The sequence below is a fragment of the Melanotaenia boesemani genome, chromosome 22 (genome assembly GCF_017639745.1).
Source record: "Melanotaenia boesemani isolate fMelBoe1 chromosome 22, fMelBoe1.pri, whole genome shotgun sequence".
NCBI lineage: Eukaryota > Metazoa > Chordata > Actinopteri > Atheriniformes > Melanotaeniidae > Melanotaenia > Melanotaenia boesemani.
In genome coordinates, this window is record NC_055703.1 from 24032258 (window position 1) to 24051481 (window position 19224).

The 19224-nt window shown below is 36.7% G+C and overlaps 1 protein-coding gene across 1 annotated transcript; it reads left to right on the forward strand.

The window, feature by feature from the left end:
- Window positions 1-1832: 1832 nt before the first annotated feature.
- Window positions 1833-18582, forward strand: rfx6 (regulatory factor X, 6). The gene is made up of 20 exons (XM_041975310.1): window positions 1833-1989; window positions 4405-4564; window positions 6333-6456; window positions 6719-6780; window positions 6862-6939; window positions 7126-7153; window positions 7259-7366; window positions 7466-7543; window positions 7624-7737; window positions 8526-8575; window positions 8671-8830; window positions 8906-9050; window positions 10366-10475; window positions 10551-10668; window positions 11897-12019; window positions 13709-13915; window positions 15273-15576; window positions 15765-16120; window positions 17847-18038; window positions 18404-18582. The coding sequence occupies exons 1-20, from the start codon at window positions 1833-1835 to the stop codon at window positions 18580-18582; spliced, it is 2853 nt and encodes a 950-aa protein (XP_041831244.1).
- The last annotated feature ends 642 nt before the right edge of the window (window positions 18583-19224 follow it).

A 19224-nucleotide genomic window follows, 5' to 3' on the forward strand; every position in this document is an offset into this window, starting at 1 on the left:
AATACGTTTTTAAAATTAAAATCTATGGCACTTCACAAAGTTGCACAAGCATTTTTCTCGAAATTCATTTTAATATAACTGTATGAAATCAGTAACACAATCACTATCCCCATTGCTCAAGCGCTCCCTCCCACATCTCATCCCGTGTCCTTTACAAATACAGATTTTAGCTGCAAGTAGCCTACTAGTGTCATTACATACTGGTAAATGTTGAATTACACCATTATCTTGTTACCTAAACCAATGCTACCTAATAGCCCCCTTTTATCATTTGAATGACAGAGTAAGATATTAACAAAACATATCCTTTATTGAACACTATCAAAGATGAGCCAGGGATGACAGAGGTGTAGTTAGGAAACCTTGTCAATGCTTTCTCTCTGATGCATCAGACACCCACAGCCAGCAGATGGAGCTCCATGACCGTGTCAAATGTTTCGACACAGTGAGACGATTTTAAGTAGTTGTGTCAAAGTTTACTCGATGTTTCATGAGATCTGGGTATCACTGGCCCTTGTTTCTTCTTCTTGAGTTTTAATAACAGTTGACAAACAACAACAAACTGGTACTCAGCTGCCACACACTGGTTTGGAGTGTGGATCAGAACCAAGTTTGGTTGTGTTTTAACAATCAGCAATGCAGTTTCATATTGAAACAGAGTAAAACAGTATAAAATAAGTAATTATTTGTTATATATAGCATTTATTCTTCAACACACCGAACCCTCTTAGCCAAACCTAATTGTAGTTTCTGTAGTAGTAGTGGTCATTATTTGGCATGAGCATTTTGATTTCGTCTTAGACTAACTTTCTTGTAATTTTTTAAAGTAGTCTTTAGGAACAATGCAGACTTCTTGAAGGACTTTCCAAAGCTCATTTTTTGGAAGTCGGCTGCCTTTGTTTAGTTTTCTGTCCAGATGATCTGCTTCAATAACGTTGAGGTCCAGGCTCTGGGTAGGATTCATCACTCCACCTGACATGTTGCCACTGATTTTCAGTCCAGTTCTTGTGAGATTTGGCATAAATCAGCCATTTTCCCTGTTTTTCTTAATTAAGAATGTCTTCTTTGACAACTACCCTTTCATAAGGACCTTTTCTGATGATGGCTAAACTGAAGGTCCAGATGCATCTGTCAGGTCATGTGTCAGTTTTCCACTGGATTTCTTAAGGACGTCACCTTCATGTATGGTTCATCTGCTAAGAAAAAATGTTTTAATAATGCTTGCTCTTCATTTCTGTACTTTTTAGTTTCCTTAAATGTTGTTTAAAAGACACACTACACACACTATATATGGCAGCTTTTCAGACAATAGTGCTGGTGCTGGTAAAAAATAAAACTATCCAGATAAAGTTAAAACAAAGTAGATGGATCTGTGTGTGTTTAACCTGATGCGAGAGTGGAAGGCAGGAAAGATGGATGGACAGATGGATGAGGGTTTTTCTGTTAATCATTAATAAACTGGATTAGCTCAGTCTTCTGTAAATATGATGAATGCATCCCTGGCTTCATTAGCTCTGCCCGCCCTCAGCTCAGCTTCATCAGTCTGAGGTGGTTCTGTCCACCTGATCACCACAAATCAACTTTTTCTTCCACTTTTTTTAAAGTTGTCCAAAATGCTGGATCTGATCCTGGTGACCTTCTCTGCCTGGATTTGTCCTGGATCCAAAAACAGTGTTTGAGATTTATTTGAACTGGTTCAGAATCTGAACTTTTTCCATGAGACTAACTTCACGTTTTTTGCCATGTATTAATATTTTTTATTGTTTTTGTTTTTCATTTACAAGTATATGTTTAGTAGATTTACAAAGATTTGACTTTTTTTTTCTGTCATCATGCCGATGAAACGCAGCAGTGGCAGTTCATCCAGAGAGAGCGTGTTTCTTATTCATTCTTTTTCCAAAACGTTGTGCAGCTCACCAGAGGAAACACATTCAGATTTTAACGGACAGATGCTTTTTCATCAGGAGGACGATTCTGGGATTAAATCAGGTAAACTAGCAAACACAACCCACTTAATGTGATGCTGATTTATTTTCAGTTTGGACTTTGCTTCAGTCATTAAAATGCCTTAGTTCATACCCCCGTCTTGTTTAGCTGATACAATCTTAGCTCAAGTATTTAAATCTGAATGTAAAACAGATATCATTTGAGCCGATATTAAAGCAATGATCCACATCAGCCACATGGTGATGCTACAACATAACTGAATCAGCAGGGAAGCTAAATAAAAAAAAACAAGCTCACTAATCCTTAGGGTCTAAATTATTAATCAAAGTAAAAAAAAATCATATTAGAAATACAGTTCAGGCAGTTTACAGTTAAATCATGAAGTGTCTTTACAATCTGGAAAATTTTGGATGAACTCTTCTTGTTGGAGTCGGTAGATCAGAGCAGCTTCTTGTGACCAAAGCCCAGACCCAGTCTGCATTACATGTGTAGCCCACTTCATTATTTCAATTAAAAAAAGATCAAATTTATTGAATCTATATTTGATTAATTAGAATTTAAAGCAAAGTTTACCACGTAAAAAGGAAGCATCCCCTTTCTGGTTACTGCTATTGTGGTGTTTTTGAAGGGAAGGTCAGTTTCACCTTCCATCAGATTTTTCCTTTTAAGATACAATGGTGATGAAAAATGAAACATGGAGGAAAACTAGACAGCCATAAAGAAAAATCCAGTGAAATGCAGCATTATACTCAATAACCTTTAAAAGCTATTTTCCATTTCTATTTTATGCAGACCAAATCTGAATTTTTCTTTAAATATTTTTCTGAGTTTCTGAAACATATTAATTAAAATAATTTTTCTATTCAAAAAACTCTCCACACAAATCTATAAACTGCACACTCAGTTCTCACTTCCAGGCCAAAACTAAACCAAACTCTGCATTCTTCTAGAAAAAACAAACTGGGCATAAAAACACTACAACACGCTTCAGATCAGTTCAAAAGGAAAATGTTAAAACCTGCATTCAGTCGTGTTGTATATGGTTCTGCTCCAATAAAAAAAGCACAGTGAACGATACAACAAACTTTTATAGTTAAAACTTCAATCTATGCTGTAAAATATGAAATGAAGCAGGAAAAAAAATTTAAATTTAAAAATAATTTTGATGAAGCATCCCATCTGTGATCAGTCTCCTCTCCTTTGCATCTCTCAGGGTTTGTTGTTCCAAAGTAAACTTTCAAGGACAATTAGGCAGAAAACAAATAAAAAGCTTTTCTGTAACTCAAAAATATATTTTTTTCCACAAAAAGGTCTATTTTGAAAAATTATTCAAACATTTGATGAGGGTCCAGTTGGCAAAATAAACAAAAATGGTAGCGATGACTCAGGCAGGTTACTTTTCACAAATTTTAAATTAAAATGATTGTTTTTATTTAAAAAATTGCCTTAACAAATGATAAAGCAGTCAGTTAAAGGGATATTGTTGTCATTACTTTTCAGAACACATAAATATGTTTTGACATTGATGACACCAAGAGAGAAAACGTTTTAGTTGTTATTTTTGTCCCATTCATCCTTCTTATATCAAAGGTCTCCAACATACTCGAGTACAGAGATCTGCAACGTTTACTAAGAGAAGAGTCAATTTTACCTCCTGTTCCACCAAATCATCATTTAGAGCCACAAAACCTATTTAACTCTTACATATAACTTACAATAAACAAAACTGTTAATATTTAATTGCATTTGATGTGTCATAACAAAAGAAAATGCCAAACCTGCACACCATCAGAGTTCATAAAGCTACACAACATCCCAATCTCTAATTTTCTGAACTATTTGACATTTGTTTTCTAAGTTCTGAATGTTAATGTATGATGATTTTGTGCATTCTTGTGTCCTTTCCATTTCCTGAGTTGCTAAAAAACCTGCAGCAGTAGTTGAGTTTGGGGACTCGATCCACTTCGTTTAAGTATGTTTGCACAGCACAGATTTCCACAGTAGTTCCGAAATCACCTTTTTGCACTCATTTCCAGCTTAGTGTGTTTCAGCAATTGCTGCATCTTTTCTCTGGAGATGTCTTTCAAGGTGACATTTTTTTTTTATTTTTGCTCATTTCTCACAAGAAATCAAGCATATGTGTTAGTCAAGATTGTTGGTATTAGTGTAAATTAATCTGCACATGGGGAACACTTCATTTTCCTCTGGAGCCACATGGTTGAAGAGCCACATGTGGCTGCAGAGCCGTGGGTTGCAGACCCCTTAGAGTCTAGTATGTCCACACCACGGAACAATTTGATTTAAAAAAGAAAAGAAGACACAAAACATCATCTCAGGGTCAGGAAAAGGGAAAATTAAGTCACTTATTAAATCACTTATTAAGTGATTTTTAATACTGAAATAAATTGGAAAATGAATTTTCTCATGCTCCATTAAAACTGTATTTGTTTTCATCAGAAGCAGAAGACAGCAACGAAACGCCGTCATCTGAGGAAGATCCAGATCTGGTTGACTTGAACTCAGACCTGACCATCAAACAGAGTGTCAGCTCCTCGAGGAAGACCATCAGCCAGATCATCAAGGACAAGAAGAAACAAACACAGCTCACTCTGCAATGGTAAGCAAGTCATGGCAGATTACTGTCATTTTCATAAGTGCTCCAAATGTTTTTATTGGGTGATTCTAGGGAGAAATTATACCTCCAAAAACAGCCCTTGTACACTATGATATAACCCTGAACCCTTCTGGTAGTGCGTGTGATACTGAACATTTCTGCCAAGTGTTTTATTTCCATCTTTCTGTTTCAGGCCTTAAACACATATTTTGACAACACCCTCATCCTTCTGTCCAAAGAAAACCACATTAACACAATACTGTTTACAAAAAAATCTCCATGTTTCTTGTTCTGGAGCGGCATTGAGAGCTGCCAACGTCATCCAGGAAGGGCAGCCATTTGTCTTCTCAGCTAACCTTATCACCCCCCACTAAAGCACAGTGATGGAGTACACCAGTACGCTCTCAATAGTGGAGTTTATGCTTTATTTAGTTCCCTCTGAGTACTCACAGGAAGTGAAGTTTCAGTTGATTCTACTTTCTGACCAATTTCCTGTTTTGTTTTGTTTTGTTTTTTGTCCTGAAAGAAATGACCTCCTCCTTGTTTTCAGACATTGAGAATGAAGTTGTTTCTGATATGCTCCTCATCCCTGTAGATATACCTTTCTACTGCAGTTATTAGACCCCACAAAGGTTGTATCATCTGTGTAGTTGCTGATAGTGTTGTTGTGAGGATGGAGGAGCTGTGGTTATCAGTCCTAACAATCTACAACTGATTCGTTAGAAAGTTAATACAGGTACAGGAGGCAGGGAGGAAGCCAAGCTTGTCCACAAAGAAATCAGAGAGGATGATATCCTATAGAAAAACAAACACTTTATTCTCAAGTTAGTCCAACAACTAGAAGTTTGATTGCTTCTTAACCAAAAATGATGATGTTGTCAGCTGGTTTATGCAGCAATGGACTCTAAGCTTCGAGCACCATGAGCTTCAGTGGTTGAGGGAGCATGATGTTCTAGATGTCCTTTATCTGCTCTGTCTTTGCATGGTAGAATTTAAACTGGTCTGAAGTTGTAAAGATCACATGTCACAGTTAGTTTTCAACCTTGTTTCTGTTGCACTGAGATTTTCTTTATATTCAAAGAATCTTTGCAGGAGGTTATGAACTGGATGGGATGGTCTGCATGTAATCTTAAGGAGCCTAGTTTGTTTTCTGTAATTTGATCAATAAGATCTCATCAGCATACAAGTATTTAGTCATGTATAAAAGAAAGTAAGCACACTTTCAAATTGGAGGTTTTATGCATCAGGGAATAATAAAATCAGTCATGTTGTCCTTACAAGTTTAAAATAGTTATTAGTCTCATATGCTTGTGGACTAATTTTAGCCAACTGTTCTTTATAATGTTTCAGTTCATTGATGTTTGTGGATCTTAACTTCTGCAGGGCCTTCTTCAGGTCACTGCAGCACCTTGATTGTTTTCTTTTTCAGCCATTCTGTTGTAAATTTACAACTGAATGACTGAAAGGTGCTGAAGTACTGGGGCTGCAGAACAAGCCCAAATCACCAGCCACCATCTGGCTTCACTGCAGTGTTGAGCTGACATGCTGTTTGTTTTCCTCCAAACATCCTGCTGTACATGATGACCAAACATCTCCTTTTATAAAGATGCTCACACTGATGATGATCAAATAATCAATTGCATTTAATTAACAGCTTCTAGCTTTACCTCATGCTGCCCTTAATCTGTTTGAGTATCAACATTTACTTTCTTCAGTGGACATTTCATGTGTTTTTTTAAGAGTTACACAACTTATTTTTGTGTCTCATCAGGCTGGAGGAGAACTACATAGTGTGTGAAGGAGTGTGTTTGCCTCGATGTATTCTCTATGCCCATTATCTGGACTTCTGCAGAAAAGAGAAACTAGAGCCGGCCTGTGCTGCTACTTTTGGGAAGGTGTGTTTACTTACCTGGAAGAAATATAAAACCTGACACAAACCTCTTTACATGAGGAGTTTTTCTGCTTTGATGCATTAAATCAAACATAAATCATTAATAATAACAAGGAAAACTTGTGATAAATCAAATATTTTTCTTTAAGTTATGTCTCAAAATGTCTATAGTATATATGTGATGTTGTAAGAGCATAAAGAAAGAAATGAGGAGGATGGAGCTCAGATTGATCTAACTAGATCTTCATACTTTTTTATTTCATTAGACGATCCGACAGAAGTTTCCTCTTCTTACAACAAGAAGACTGGGCACAAGAGGACACTCCAAGTAAAGATTAACAAGTTTTTTTTTATTTATTTTTTTATTACAGGCTGATCCTTTTTAACATTGTATGTTGCCATTTTACAGATATCATTACTATGGAATTGGCATCAAAGAGAGCAGCGCTTACTATCACTCTGTGTATTCTGGTAAAGGTTTGACCAGGTAATGTTAAGTATCTGCTCATTCAGAAGCTCTAAAAATTCATTGCAGCCCTTTTACTTGAATTTTACAAGTTTCTGTTGGTCAAATTCTGGAAAAAAAAATTTCTTTTTCACATATATCACTTTTGGTTTTTCTTTTTTGGACAGCTGAAGAATTTTAATCTAAGCTGTTTTGTTTTGCTTACAGATTTTCAGGGTGCAAGCTCAAGAATGAGGTAATATCCACTTGTACACACTGTGAAAACAGCATGGAGTCATTTATATGTAATTATTAACTTATAATAAGTGTACAGTTAAAATTTTCATGTTTTTTTTTGCAGGGTGGATTCACCAGGAAATATTCTTTGAGCTCTAAAACTGGAACGTTGCTCCCAGACTTCCCAAACGCTCAGCATCTTCTGCTGCAGGGAAACGTCTCCAGAGAAAAGGTCTCTGATCAATCTATGTTGCTATAAATTTACATTTTTTTAAACAAAGAATAATCCTGGACGCCACAAAGTTTGTTTATTTTTCTTCTTCTTCTTCAGTTGGACACTCTGATCATGATGTACAAAACACACTGCCAGTGCATCCTGGATAATGCCATCAACATCAACTTTGAAGAGGTGATCAAAAGTATTTTATAAAGTATTTTAAAGTTTCCACGTGCCATCAAACTCATGCAACTCTAAATATCTGATTTCAGATTCAGAATTTTCTGCTCCACTTCTGGCAGGGAATGCCCGACCACCTGCTGCCGCTGCTTGAAAACCCCGTCATAGTCGACATCTTCTGTGTCTGTGACTCTATTCTCTACAAGGTTGACCTGAAATACTTCATATATGTTTTTTTTTTTTATTTTATTTTATTCTCCAGATGCAAAAATATGGATGACTAAAAGTTCCCCAAATTTACAGGCTCATTTTATCTATCCTTGTTAGTGTCATATATGGACACATGTACTTGTGCAGAGGTTGATAATTTGATCTTTTTCTCTTTTTGAGAGCTTACGTCCCTACTACAGTCATGGAATTTAAACTTTTGACTTTCTACATGTTTTATTCCTGTGAAACCCTGTAATAGAGAGTTTCCAACCTGATCATGATGTAAAAATGGGGAAAAGCTGGAGAAATTATGAAGGCAACTGTGTTTATGCTGTCCTGGCACATAAACTTGGTTACCGTGCAACTCATTGAAGTGTAAGAAGGAAAATTAAGTGTTCAGTTTTTGAAGTAAAAATGTTAAGAAATTTGGATCTTTTTGTTTTATACTAGATGGAAAATAAAATAAAGGATATAATTAATATAATTAAGATAAGAATGGTTTGATTTTAAATCCAGGGAACAAAGGTTTTTCAGATAACACTTAATATGAGGATTTTCTTTGACTACGACTGGTGTACTTGCCAGTGTCGCTGAGCTCCATATGTCCATGAGTAAGAGAAGAAAACCTCTGCAACGCTTTAGTTTGGTCAGGAAAGCAATTTAGATAAAATCCAAACAATTCAACTTGTACAGATCACAACAAATCCACATTTCCTCTCAGATTCATCAGGTGTCTGAAATACCAGTGTGTTGCTCTGTAATAAGCTGTTGTTTGATTTCTCAGGTCTTAACAGATGTTTTGATTCCTGCCACAATGCAGGAGATGCCTGAAAGGTTCGTTCCTCCTACATCACTTTATGTTCCACAAATATGTTTTTGTTGCTACACTAATGATTTTTTCTGAAAATCCTGATGATGATTTTTGGCAGTCTGTTGGCAGATATCAGAAATTTTGCCAAACACTGGGAGCACTGGTTAGCCTCTTCTTTGGAAAACCTCCCAGAATGCCTTGCAGCTAAGAAGCTGCCCATTGCACGCCGCTTTGTTTCCTCCCTGAAGAGACAGACCTCCTTCTTACACCTGGCGCAGGTACAGTGTAGATTACAAAACTCCTTATTCATTCAAAACCAGCAACCCTAAGGATTTATTTCTCTGTTGCTCCAGATAGCCCGTCCAGCCCTTTTTGACCAAGCTGTAGTGACCAGCATGGTGCTGGATATTGATAAAGTGGATCTTAGCAACATCAGCTCACAGCCTCTGCTCAGCACAACGTTCGCTGGAGACCAGGACTCAGACACCTACTCTGAATGTGAGACTATTTATTTTCACTGAAACAAATTTTCGTACCAATGTGAATCTAAAAAGACGTGTTATTATACTTTTTATTTCCATGCCCAACCAGAGCTTCTCTTCTCATATTATGTTTTTCATGTTAGTGAGAAGTGAATTAAATCACCAAATATTTAACAAACAATTTATGTTGCATTAAGGAGCTTTAAATATACAAGTTTTTGTTAGATTGTTCTACAAGTTTAACACCTTGATGCCTGTTGTTGCAGATTTGCAACAAACAGCTTCTGGCCTTTGCTTATTTAATTTATTTATTATTTTAAAATCTATTTCATTTTTCTTTTATTCACACTTATTTATGTTTTTATATATTTATTATTTTATTTTTATTTAAAATAGTTATTAATTTGTTTTTTATTTAATTGTATTTCCCTAATTTTTTATTTTAGATTTTATTTATTTATTTTTTACATAATTGTAAATTAATTCAGTTAAGAGGTTAAAAATACTAAACAATTCACTGTCCAAGCTGTTATAAAAGGATGACCAACTCTCAACAGCCTTAACTATAACATAATCTATTACTTTAGTAAAGACTGTTTGGGTTTCTGTCATATTTTAGAAATTGATGAAGATGATGAAGATAACAGCTATGGTAATGATGATGATAATATTGAAAATAATTAACAAAATATAAGTATTAATGATGAAAATAAAATAAATTACAAAAAATTTGTGCAAATGAATTATAATAAAACCACAATATTGAAAAACGTATTTTTTTTAACATCTAGGCAGGTTTTTATTTTACTGTATTTGGTCATTTTGGTTATTTTCTCTCTTTATGTCGGAGCATATTTAAGTCCTACATGTTGAAATTAAAAGGACTCATTCCCAGAGGGAAATTGTAATATTGTGGTGTATTTCTTTTCAAAATTAGAAATAGTTAATTGACATATTAACTTGTTAATATATAAGTTTATCACGAATGTTAACTTTTACATTTCAATATGCAACTTCTGGATGTTCATGACACAAAAGATTTTAATGTTAGTAATTAAAGTAAGTTTAATATGGTAGATCTTTATTAGATATGTTAAGGGCAGATTGATGACTTTTTTCTCAATAGAAAATTAAATTTAGACTTTAAGACACAATAAAAGTGTCCACAATTTAAAACAATAAAACCCCCTCATACATGCTCTCCTGTAGAAGAAAATTTATTTTTCTTCATCACACAGATTCAACAGAGAAAAATTAATAATTACAGAGAAATGAAAACTAGGTGGAGATATTTTTTAATGTCTGTGTGGAATTTTTCTTTGTTTTTCCAGATGATTCCATCACTGTGTTTCAGGAGCTAAAGGAGCTGCTGAGGAAAAACGCGACAGTGGAATCGTTCATCGAGTGGTTGGACTCTGTGGTTGAGCATAAAGTCATCAAGGTAACAGCTGCTAATAAACTCATATCTGTGCACACATTACACAATCAGATTTTTGAATTTATTTGTCCTCATCAGCCAGGAAAGCAGAGCGGTCGGTCTGTGAAGAAGCGAGCTCAGGATTTCCTCCTCAGGTGGAGCTTCTTTGGTGCTAGAGTGATGCATAACCTCACACTCAACAATGCCTCCAGTTTTGGTAAGAAAATATCCAAAATATTTTAAATTCCCTTGAAAATCAAAAATTTAAATGTTATTACATGATTTTTTGGTCATTATAGAGTTGTGAGATTAAACAGTGATATGTTAAAGCTTGTGATGTGGAAAAGTCGGTCATCCAAAGATGACCTTTGTCTCATCGCCATTAAGTTAAGAAATTCATCTAAGTTTTAATGTCATTTAAGCAGCCAAATAAAAAGGCTGCAATGAATCCTTGAGTTGAATTTTTATATATCACTCGAAAGATTTGAATAACATCTGCAAAGCCATGGAAATTAATATTGTATCCACTAAATAGACCCCAAAAGCAATATAAAGCATGAGAACAGGACAGAGCCCAGAATAGAGCCTTGAGGATGAGGATGCAGTGGACAAATATTTATGTGGAAATTCTAAAACCATCAGATTGGACTTTGACCACAAGCGTAAAGTACTTTTAGGTCTATACAAAAAGATATTTATCAGTATTGTGGTATTGTTTATTCACATACCTTCAAGTCAGCTATAAGGGGGAGTGATTGGAAGTGTGGTCTAGTAGTTCAAACAACACAAAAAAAGCCAAAGCATCACAAACAACATAATAAAAACATGACACTTTAGAAAAGATGATTACCAGCTATCTTTAAAACCCTTTACGCACTCACACCTTTACATTCTTATGATTGTTTGTATGAATTTAAATAGTCTCTCGCCTTTTAATCATAGTTGTAAACACCACAGCTGTACACCTGAATGTATTAGCAAGTCTTGACACAGCGCTGTTTGGCCCCCCAAAAAATGTAAAGCTGTTCGATAAATATAGTACGATCTTTTCCACACACACACACACACACACAGAAACAGATTTGAGACAAACCAGCTCGAAGCAGATTGCTACAATAGCATCATAAATTGTAATGGCCAGACTTGCCTTGATTACACAGGGTCTTATCTGTGGTTTGTGTGCCCTCTGTTCAAACACATGCACACAGGCTGTGTGTGTGTGAATAAACACTGACCATTTGGTGGGTCCCGCTCTCTGTGAAGTCCCTCTGAAGCTCAAACACAAACCTGCGGCTAAACAAGGTCAAACAAAGACCAGCTTGGTCCTAAAGGTCAAACAGAAAATCATCCAATGAGAAATCAGCTTGAATCAGACTTCACTTTGCAGTTTATTTAGCATTTTTGATTTATTTTAAATTGATAGTCTATTTTTTTGACGTTTGCAGGTTCCTTCCATTTGATCAGGATGCTGTTGGACGAGTACATCCTATTGGCTCTTGAAACTCAGTTCAACAGAGACAAGGACCAGGACCTGCAGAACCTCCTGGACAAATACATGACAAATGCAGGTACTGAGCATCACAACTCTCAGATACAACAGACGGAAAACACATCTATTTCTATCTGTTCCTGACAACATACATAGAGGATGCTAACAGTAATTGTAGAAAAAGAACAAAGAATGTCTAAATGCAGAGAATGTTTATTTACAAAATACATTCATGTGAAAAAAAGAGTGGTGTCCTTCACTTCTAAGGTTTTATGCATCTATCATCTGCTACTTAAGATTTTATAATTGTTTTTTCATTGAATAAATTGGGTTGACTTAAGATAAAATAAGGAAGCTGTGTGTGGAAAAAAGCCCACTGCTACAGCCAACATAGGAATTGAGAGTATGAGAAGCAGTAGCTGGAGCATTCAGGTGTGTGTTAACACAATGACAAGGAGGAAATACATCAGCAATGATCATAGTGAAGCAACTGCTGCTGTTAGTCAATCGGGTTTAGGTTATACAGTTACTTTCAAACTATTTAGTGTCCATCATTCTATAGCAGTGGAAAACATTCAAGGCATCTGTCACATCTCAGGAGTGGATATCCCAGCAAATTTGCCCAAGGTTTGACAATGCAAACTTCATTTGACAGACTTAGCAATTTATTAGAGTACAATGAGAAAAAGACTGAACAAGCATGGCTTGTTTTTTTTTTTTTTTTTTTTTTTTTTATTGAACACATTATACAAATACAAATACAAATACAAGTGAGAATCTCCTCTTTCAGTTGAAACAAAACAGATTATGCAAGTGTTTTTGTAAGGCAATAATAGTAGCAAATCAACATAAAATGCATTTTTAGAAATGTGCATTCATTTTATATGTAAGCATGGCTTGTTTGGAAGGTTTGCAGGAGAAATTCTCTTCTGTCTAAACAGAACATGTAAAACAGGACCTGGACAACTTGCAGTCATTGAGTCAAGCTCGAACACCTGTGTATACCAAAGTATTCTGGAGCCTACAGATGAAGCTTGGCTAAAATCAGGTCATGCAGCAGGACAATTATCCCAAACACAGCTGTAAATCTACAACAGATTGCAATGATCCAGTCAAACGCCAGATCTCAACCTTGCACATGCTGTGCAAAAACAAATGCTACAAACCCTAATGGACTGAAGCAGTGTTCTAGAGAAGTAGACCACAATTCGGTGAGATTGAAACCATCACCCAGAAAGTTGGTGCTGCTAAAGGTGGTTCTACAAGCCGTTGAATCTTGGGGTCTAGTTAGTATTTCACATGGCTTCTCCATTTTAACCTTACATTTGACAGTATAACTTTTCACGTTATCACCTGAAGTTGGAGTGCATGCACCTCATTTAAGACCCAGTAAAGACACGATTTTTGTCTTTTTATGTCCTGATGTAAATTTTTAAAATTGAAAGAGGATGGTCTTTCTTTTTCACATGACTATAAATCACTCTGAGAAGGTGAGCTTTAATCATATTTAAGCACAGGTGCATGTTAATAGGTCATAATAAAGAAATAAAGATGAGGGTTGTTTATAATAGAATTTAGTGGAAAGTACCCACCTTGCATGACAAGAATGAATAAGTCATGGTAATGTAGGTTTCAGGTTACATTGCATCCCCTCAAACTATAAAATGTATCATGATAGAAGAATAAATGTGCATCATCTCAACTATTTTGTGGCAAAACTTTAAAGAATTTTACCAGCTATTGTTTGTTCTTATCACATCACCTTCAGATGCCAGCAAAGCTGCGTTCATGGCCTCGCCCAGTTCCTGCTTCCTAGCCAATCGCAACAAATCCTCTGCTCCCACGGACCAATCAGTGAAGAACGAGTCTCTGGGAGAACACACCTACATGTCTCTGTCCACCAATCAGCACCAGAACCTGGATGCAAAACCTGTTCTCTACCAGGGGAATGACCCTTCTGGGTTCACACTCTCAGGTGAAAGAAAAAAAACAACTTTCAAATTGCACCATGAATGAAAAACAGATGAATGAGGAGAATTCCTGATAACTGCACATTTCTTTCATCTGTTCACACCCGCACATTCCTTCTAAACCCTTAGAATACACACTGTGATGATGCCATATATCAGTTTAAAGAAGATTTATGGGTATAAAACCTCTAAGAATTCAAACCTGAAAATAAAATGATATCTCTGAAAGACACCTTGTTTACAACTGGATGTGTAATAACAAGTTTCTGCAGGTGTTGTATTGCCACCAGCAACCTCTTGGAAAAACTGCAGCAGGCTAAATGGCAACTGTGTTTTCAGTATTTTATTACAATAAGGCTTGTCTGTGTGCAAAATACATATTTCAGATGTTTATTTCAGTATTTTAACACTTTTTTTAAATCTCTGCATATTTAATATGGTAACGGCTGATTATGAAAAGTTATATTTTCCTTTTACTAAATATATTACCTTCATAGGGGAAAATTGAGATGTAGTTATAAAGAATCAAGCAGCGATGAGTTATGTGTTGTTTTTTATTATTTAAATCAAATTATTTATGGAGATGTGCTTTCAGCTCTGTGGAACGGCAACACAAGAACTTACCAGAAAGTTTTAGTTGACAGGCCATGCTGATCTTAAGTGACTGGGGGGAATAAAATCTAACCTGCAATCTTTAACAAAAGGTAGCCAAAGAATACTAATCTCACGTTTTGTTTTTTCTTCTTTTGTTTTGTTGTATTTGAATGAAACAAGAGGACAGAAAGTAGATGCAGAGTTTAGTGAAATGTGCAAACATAAATGTAAATGTGGCATATAAGATAAAACACACACAATTTATGTCATAGCGCTTTAGTCATTATTTGGCATGAGCAGCTTTATTCCCTCTTGGAAAAACTTCCTTGTCATTTCTTTAAGAAGTCCTCAGGAATAGTTTCTCCCTACTTCTTGTAGGACTTTCTAAAGCTCTTTATTGGCTTCTTTTTGTTCCGTTCTCTGTCAAGATGATCCCATACTGCTTCAGTAATACTGTGGTATAAGATTTAAGACCTGCCACCACTGAAATTTGACTTCTTGGAAGGAGTTAACAAAAAATGAGACTTTTTATCAGAGCATCACTGCAATTATGACTCACCCTAGTCTTTTGCTTCTTTTGAAGTCAAACAGAAAAGTAAAAACAAAAAAGGTTGTAATATTTAGTCTGTAATCGGCCAAATAGTTAAGGCATAAAATCTTAACCCTTCACACTTAGTCGTTGTCAACATTTACCTAAAACTTTAATCTACTTCCTGTCTTCATGTGTTAACTGTTTCCTCTCTGCCTCTTCTCTTCATCCACATTCAGGTGGTCAGATGGACTTCTCGGTCAGCGGCCCCCTCATGACACCCCCGATCTCTCCAGCTGCATTGGTTCATCGAGGCTCCGTCATCAACCAGGGCCCGATGGCAGGGAGGCCCCTGGCATCTTCATCTTCTTCTACCTCAGCTTGCTCCTCATCCTCCTGCCTCTCCTCTCTCAATGTAATGACCCACGCCAGCCCCTGCCCCTCATACCCAGAGACCCTGTACCACTGCTTACCTCAGCCCAACTCCAGCTATTTCCCTCCAGCCAGCTGCTCCTCAGCTCCAAACTACCAGACTCCTCTCAGGTCAGCTTCTTTATTCTTATATTATTATATAAGACTACAATAGAACTGATAGTCTGATTTTTAAATAAATATTGTAAATATTTATGTTGTACCATTTATTTTGTGCATCTTCAGGCCTATATACATCTGATGGTCACAGAATATAACAACCAGGTTTGTGTCTGTACATTATTTCCATGTTGTTTCAGGTCTCAGACCCAGAATCAGTGTCTGACTCCAGTTCAGTCTCAGAACTGCCACCTCCCTCGGTACCCTGCCATCAATGACCAACATGTGACCAAAGACGTGTTCTACAATCCTCACCCTGCATCAGTACATCCATCATCCAGCAGCACTAACTGCTCCTTGACTTCTTACGGCTCCACAGAGCGGGGCACGTCCAGCTTCGCTCCCAGTTCAGATCCAGTTCAGACTGAGCAGGTGATGGACCCGCAGACAGCAGCCCAGATTCTGGACTCTGCAGAGGGTTTTGGTTTTGTGGGGGCTGGACTGAACCTTGCTGGTGGGTGTCAGGGACAGACCTACTCTGTAACGGGACACAGCGGTAAGGAGACTCAGACCGAGGCTTTCATGTGGATGTTTTGTGAAATTAGTCAAATATACCTGAAAAGAAAAAGACAAACCATTTATTTTATTTTAAATAAAATAACATTTAACATTTTTTGGGAAACTTTTGCTGATGTAAAAAAGATAAAATATAGATAAAGTGCACCTTCTCTCACCTCTAAATTTTACAAATGAGTTCATAAGAATAAAACCATTTGGTCCCAACTGACCAACTCATGACATATTTCACTGTGTCATTAGCTATTTAATTAAAAAAAACTAAACCAAAATGCAGATGTAATGTCTGAAAAAGAAACTACAACCCCGGAGTCAACAATTTTTCCTGCCAGCTTTAGCAGAAACAACTCAAACATTTTTTGTCTGACCTTATCAGTCTCTTATATATATATTTTTTGGGCACTCTTCTGTTGCTTCAGCTCATTGAGGTTTGCAGCGTTTGTTTAAACACAGCTCTCTGAAGGTCCCCCCACAGCATTTTTCTCAGGTTGAGGTTGCAACACTGATTCTTGTCCTTTTTTTAAGCCATTCTGTGGTAGATTTGGTGTTGAATTTGGGACTATTGTCCTGTTGCATGAGCCATTTCAGGTCAAATTTTACCCTTCAGACAGACTGACTTATAATCGACTCTTTGACTACTTTGATAAACAGATGGGTTCATGGTCCACTTCATGGTGGTGTAGCTGCAGAGCAAGCCCAAATCATCAGCCCTCCACCATCATGCTTGACATTTGGTATGAGCTGTTAGGTTTTTTTCCCAAACACGTGGCCGTGTATTGTAAACAGACATCTCCATCCGCACATGACCACACGTCTGTCCAACAGACATTGTTCCCAAAGTCTGCTGGTTTGTTTAGATGCAACGTAGTAACCTAAGTCGTACTGACATGTTTTTTGTTGTTTTTTTTTTAGAAAAGAGGTTTTCTCATCTGCAATTCCTTCACAAAAAGGCAAACTTGTTCAATCTTTCTCTGACTGTAGTGACATGAACTGTAACATTTAACATGCTAACAGAGCTCCGTAGAGTCTGGGATATAGCTTTCCCCCCCAGTTTCTCTGAACATTGCATGGTCTGACCCCTGAACTTACTGGGACGTCCACTCCTGGGAAGATTGGCAACTGTCCTGAATGTTTTCTGCTTGTGAATAATATTTTTCACTGTAGAATGATGGAGTCTAATTTTGGAAATTACCTTCTAACCCTACCCAGAATGATGGGTAGCAACTGCTTCTCTAAGTTCAAGGCTGATATATTTTCTCCTTGACATTGTGTTGACACACACCTGAAGCTCCTGAAAGGTAAAGTAGCACCTGGCAGCTACTTACCCTCCTGAAACATGTGGAAGCAGTAATAAAGGACCTTTTCACACATTGCTTCTGCACTTTAGCGAAGTTTATGGAAGATGAAAAATAACACTAATGACACTTTCTGCCGGTGGTTGTTGTAATTAAGGCAGAATTGTATTTATGTCATTTTAAGGCTTGGAAAGGAGCAGATAATTCAAACTATTGAACTGAAAGAGTGTATGCTGCACATTGCAACCTATGTGTGTTTCAACAGTTATTTACTGATCTTTGTTGTTGACAGTCAATCAAAGGTAATTTTTTTACTAATCCTAGTTAACAGTTATCGTTGTTGTGGCTGACTGATGTGGATACACTATTTCTTTATTGCTTTAGAAAAACTAATGCACCCTCCTACACCAGGTTACTATGGAAACAGCAGCTACTTGGACAGCCAGCGCATGGTTGACCAGCACGTGTCGGTCATCAGCAGCGTCAGCAGTCTGCGCCACTTCCCTTCGACGTTCTCTGAAGTCCACGATCCACTGAACATCCTGGATGAACTGGGAAGGAAAACTGGAGGAGGCTTTTTCAGCGAGGCGGAAACTGGAGCAGGTCAGCACTAAGATGAGATGGAGATGATGGGAACAACTGCAAGTGCAGGGAGGAGGGTGGTTATTGTGTGCAGCTAGAAAGAGACAGATGTTTTAGTTTTTTCAACTTTAGAGAAGTTTCACTTGAAATGATTGAAATCAATTTATAGTTAGAAGATAAACTGTGGAAACAACCAAATGTTGGCAAAATTAAACCATAAACAGAATAAACTAAACTTGGCAAGATATTGTATGCAGTCTTTATATATACATAGCAGAGGATGTATATATATACATTTTAAAAAATGTAATTTAACAATAAGAAAAGCTCTGTTTACTATATGAGTTTAAACACTGAGCTGTTTTCATCCAACATGTGTTTTTCAGATCATTCCCTTCCCTCGTCAGGATCTGTTCCCTGCATGTTTGGACTTCCTTCTCCGTTCACTTCACAGGACACTCTGTTGTCTCAGCAGCGCGTCACGGCGTCCTCAGAGGTACAGGACCTGGTGTCCTCACTCCCACCCATCAACACTGTGTTTATGGGTGCAGGAGGAGGGCAGTGACGGATTGCTCCTGGGGCTCGGCTACCATCAGGCTGGCTTCATACCGGGAACATGGCAGCACACAGGCTTTTCTGAACTGCTGCGTCAAAGCTGCATGTTGTTCGTATAAGTATACAACTCTGAAATTGTTATGATAAATCAGTATTTTGAAATACTAAGTCTGAATTTTAAAAACATATGTAAGAATATTGATATACTAATTAAAGGATTTTAATTAAAAAATTTTTTCCTCAACTTTATGGATTTTATAGCTTTGGTCATCAACTTATAACCACAAAGGTTAATTTATTTATTTCTAGGTCTGTGATTTATAGAATGCCTGGAAAACATAATCTTATCGTGTTATCTTGAGATTACAAGGACTGATTTATTGAGGTAATAAAATAATCTGTCTTCATGACATGACTTAATAATTTGTAATAAATAAAAAAAGGTCTTTTTTTTGGGTAAAATTCAGGAAAACCATTACTAAGAGATAAACAGAATAACTCAGGCTTGCCTCAGTTACTGCTATAGATTCTGAGCAAATCGATTATCAAATAAATCTGGTGCTAACCATTCTTTCCTTCTCACCTGCAGAAGTACAGCTTCTCGTGATAAACAGTTGCAGTAGGTGGTTTTCTCTAAGAAAGACTAATTTAT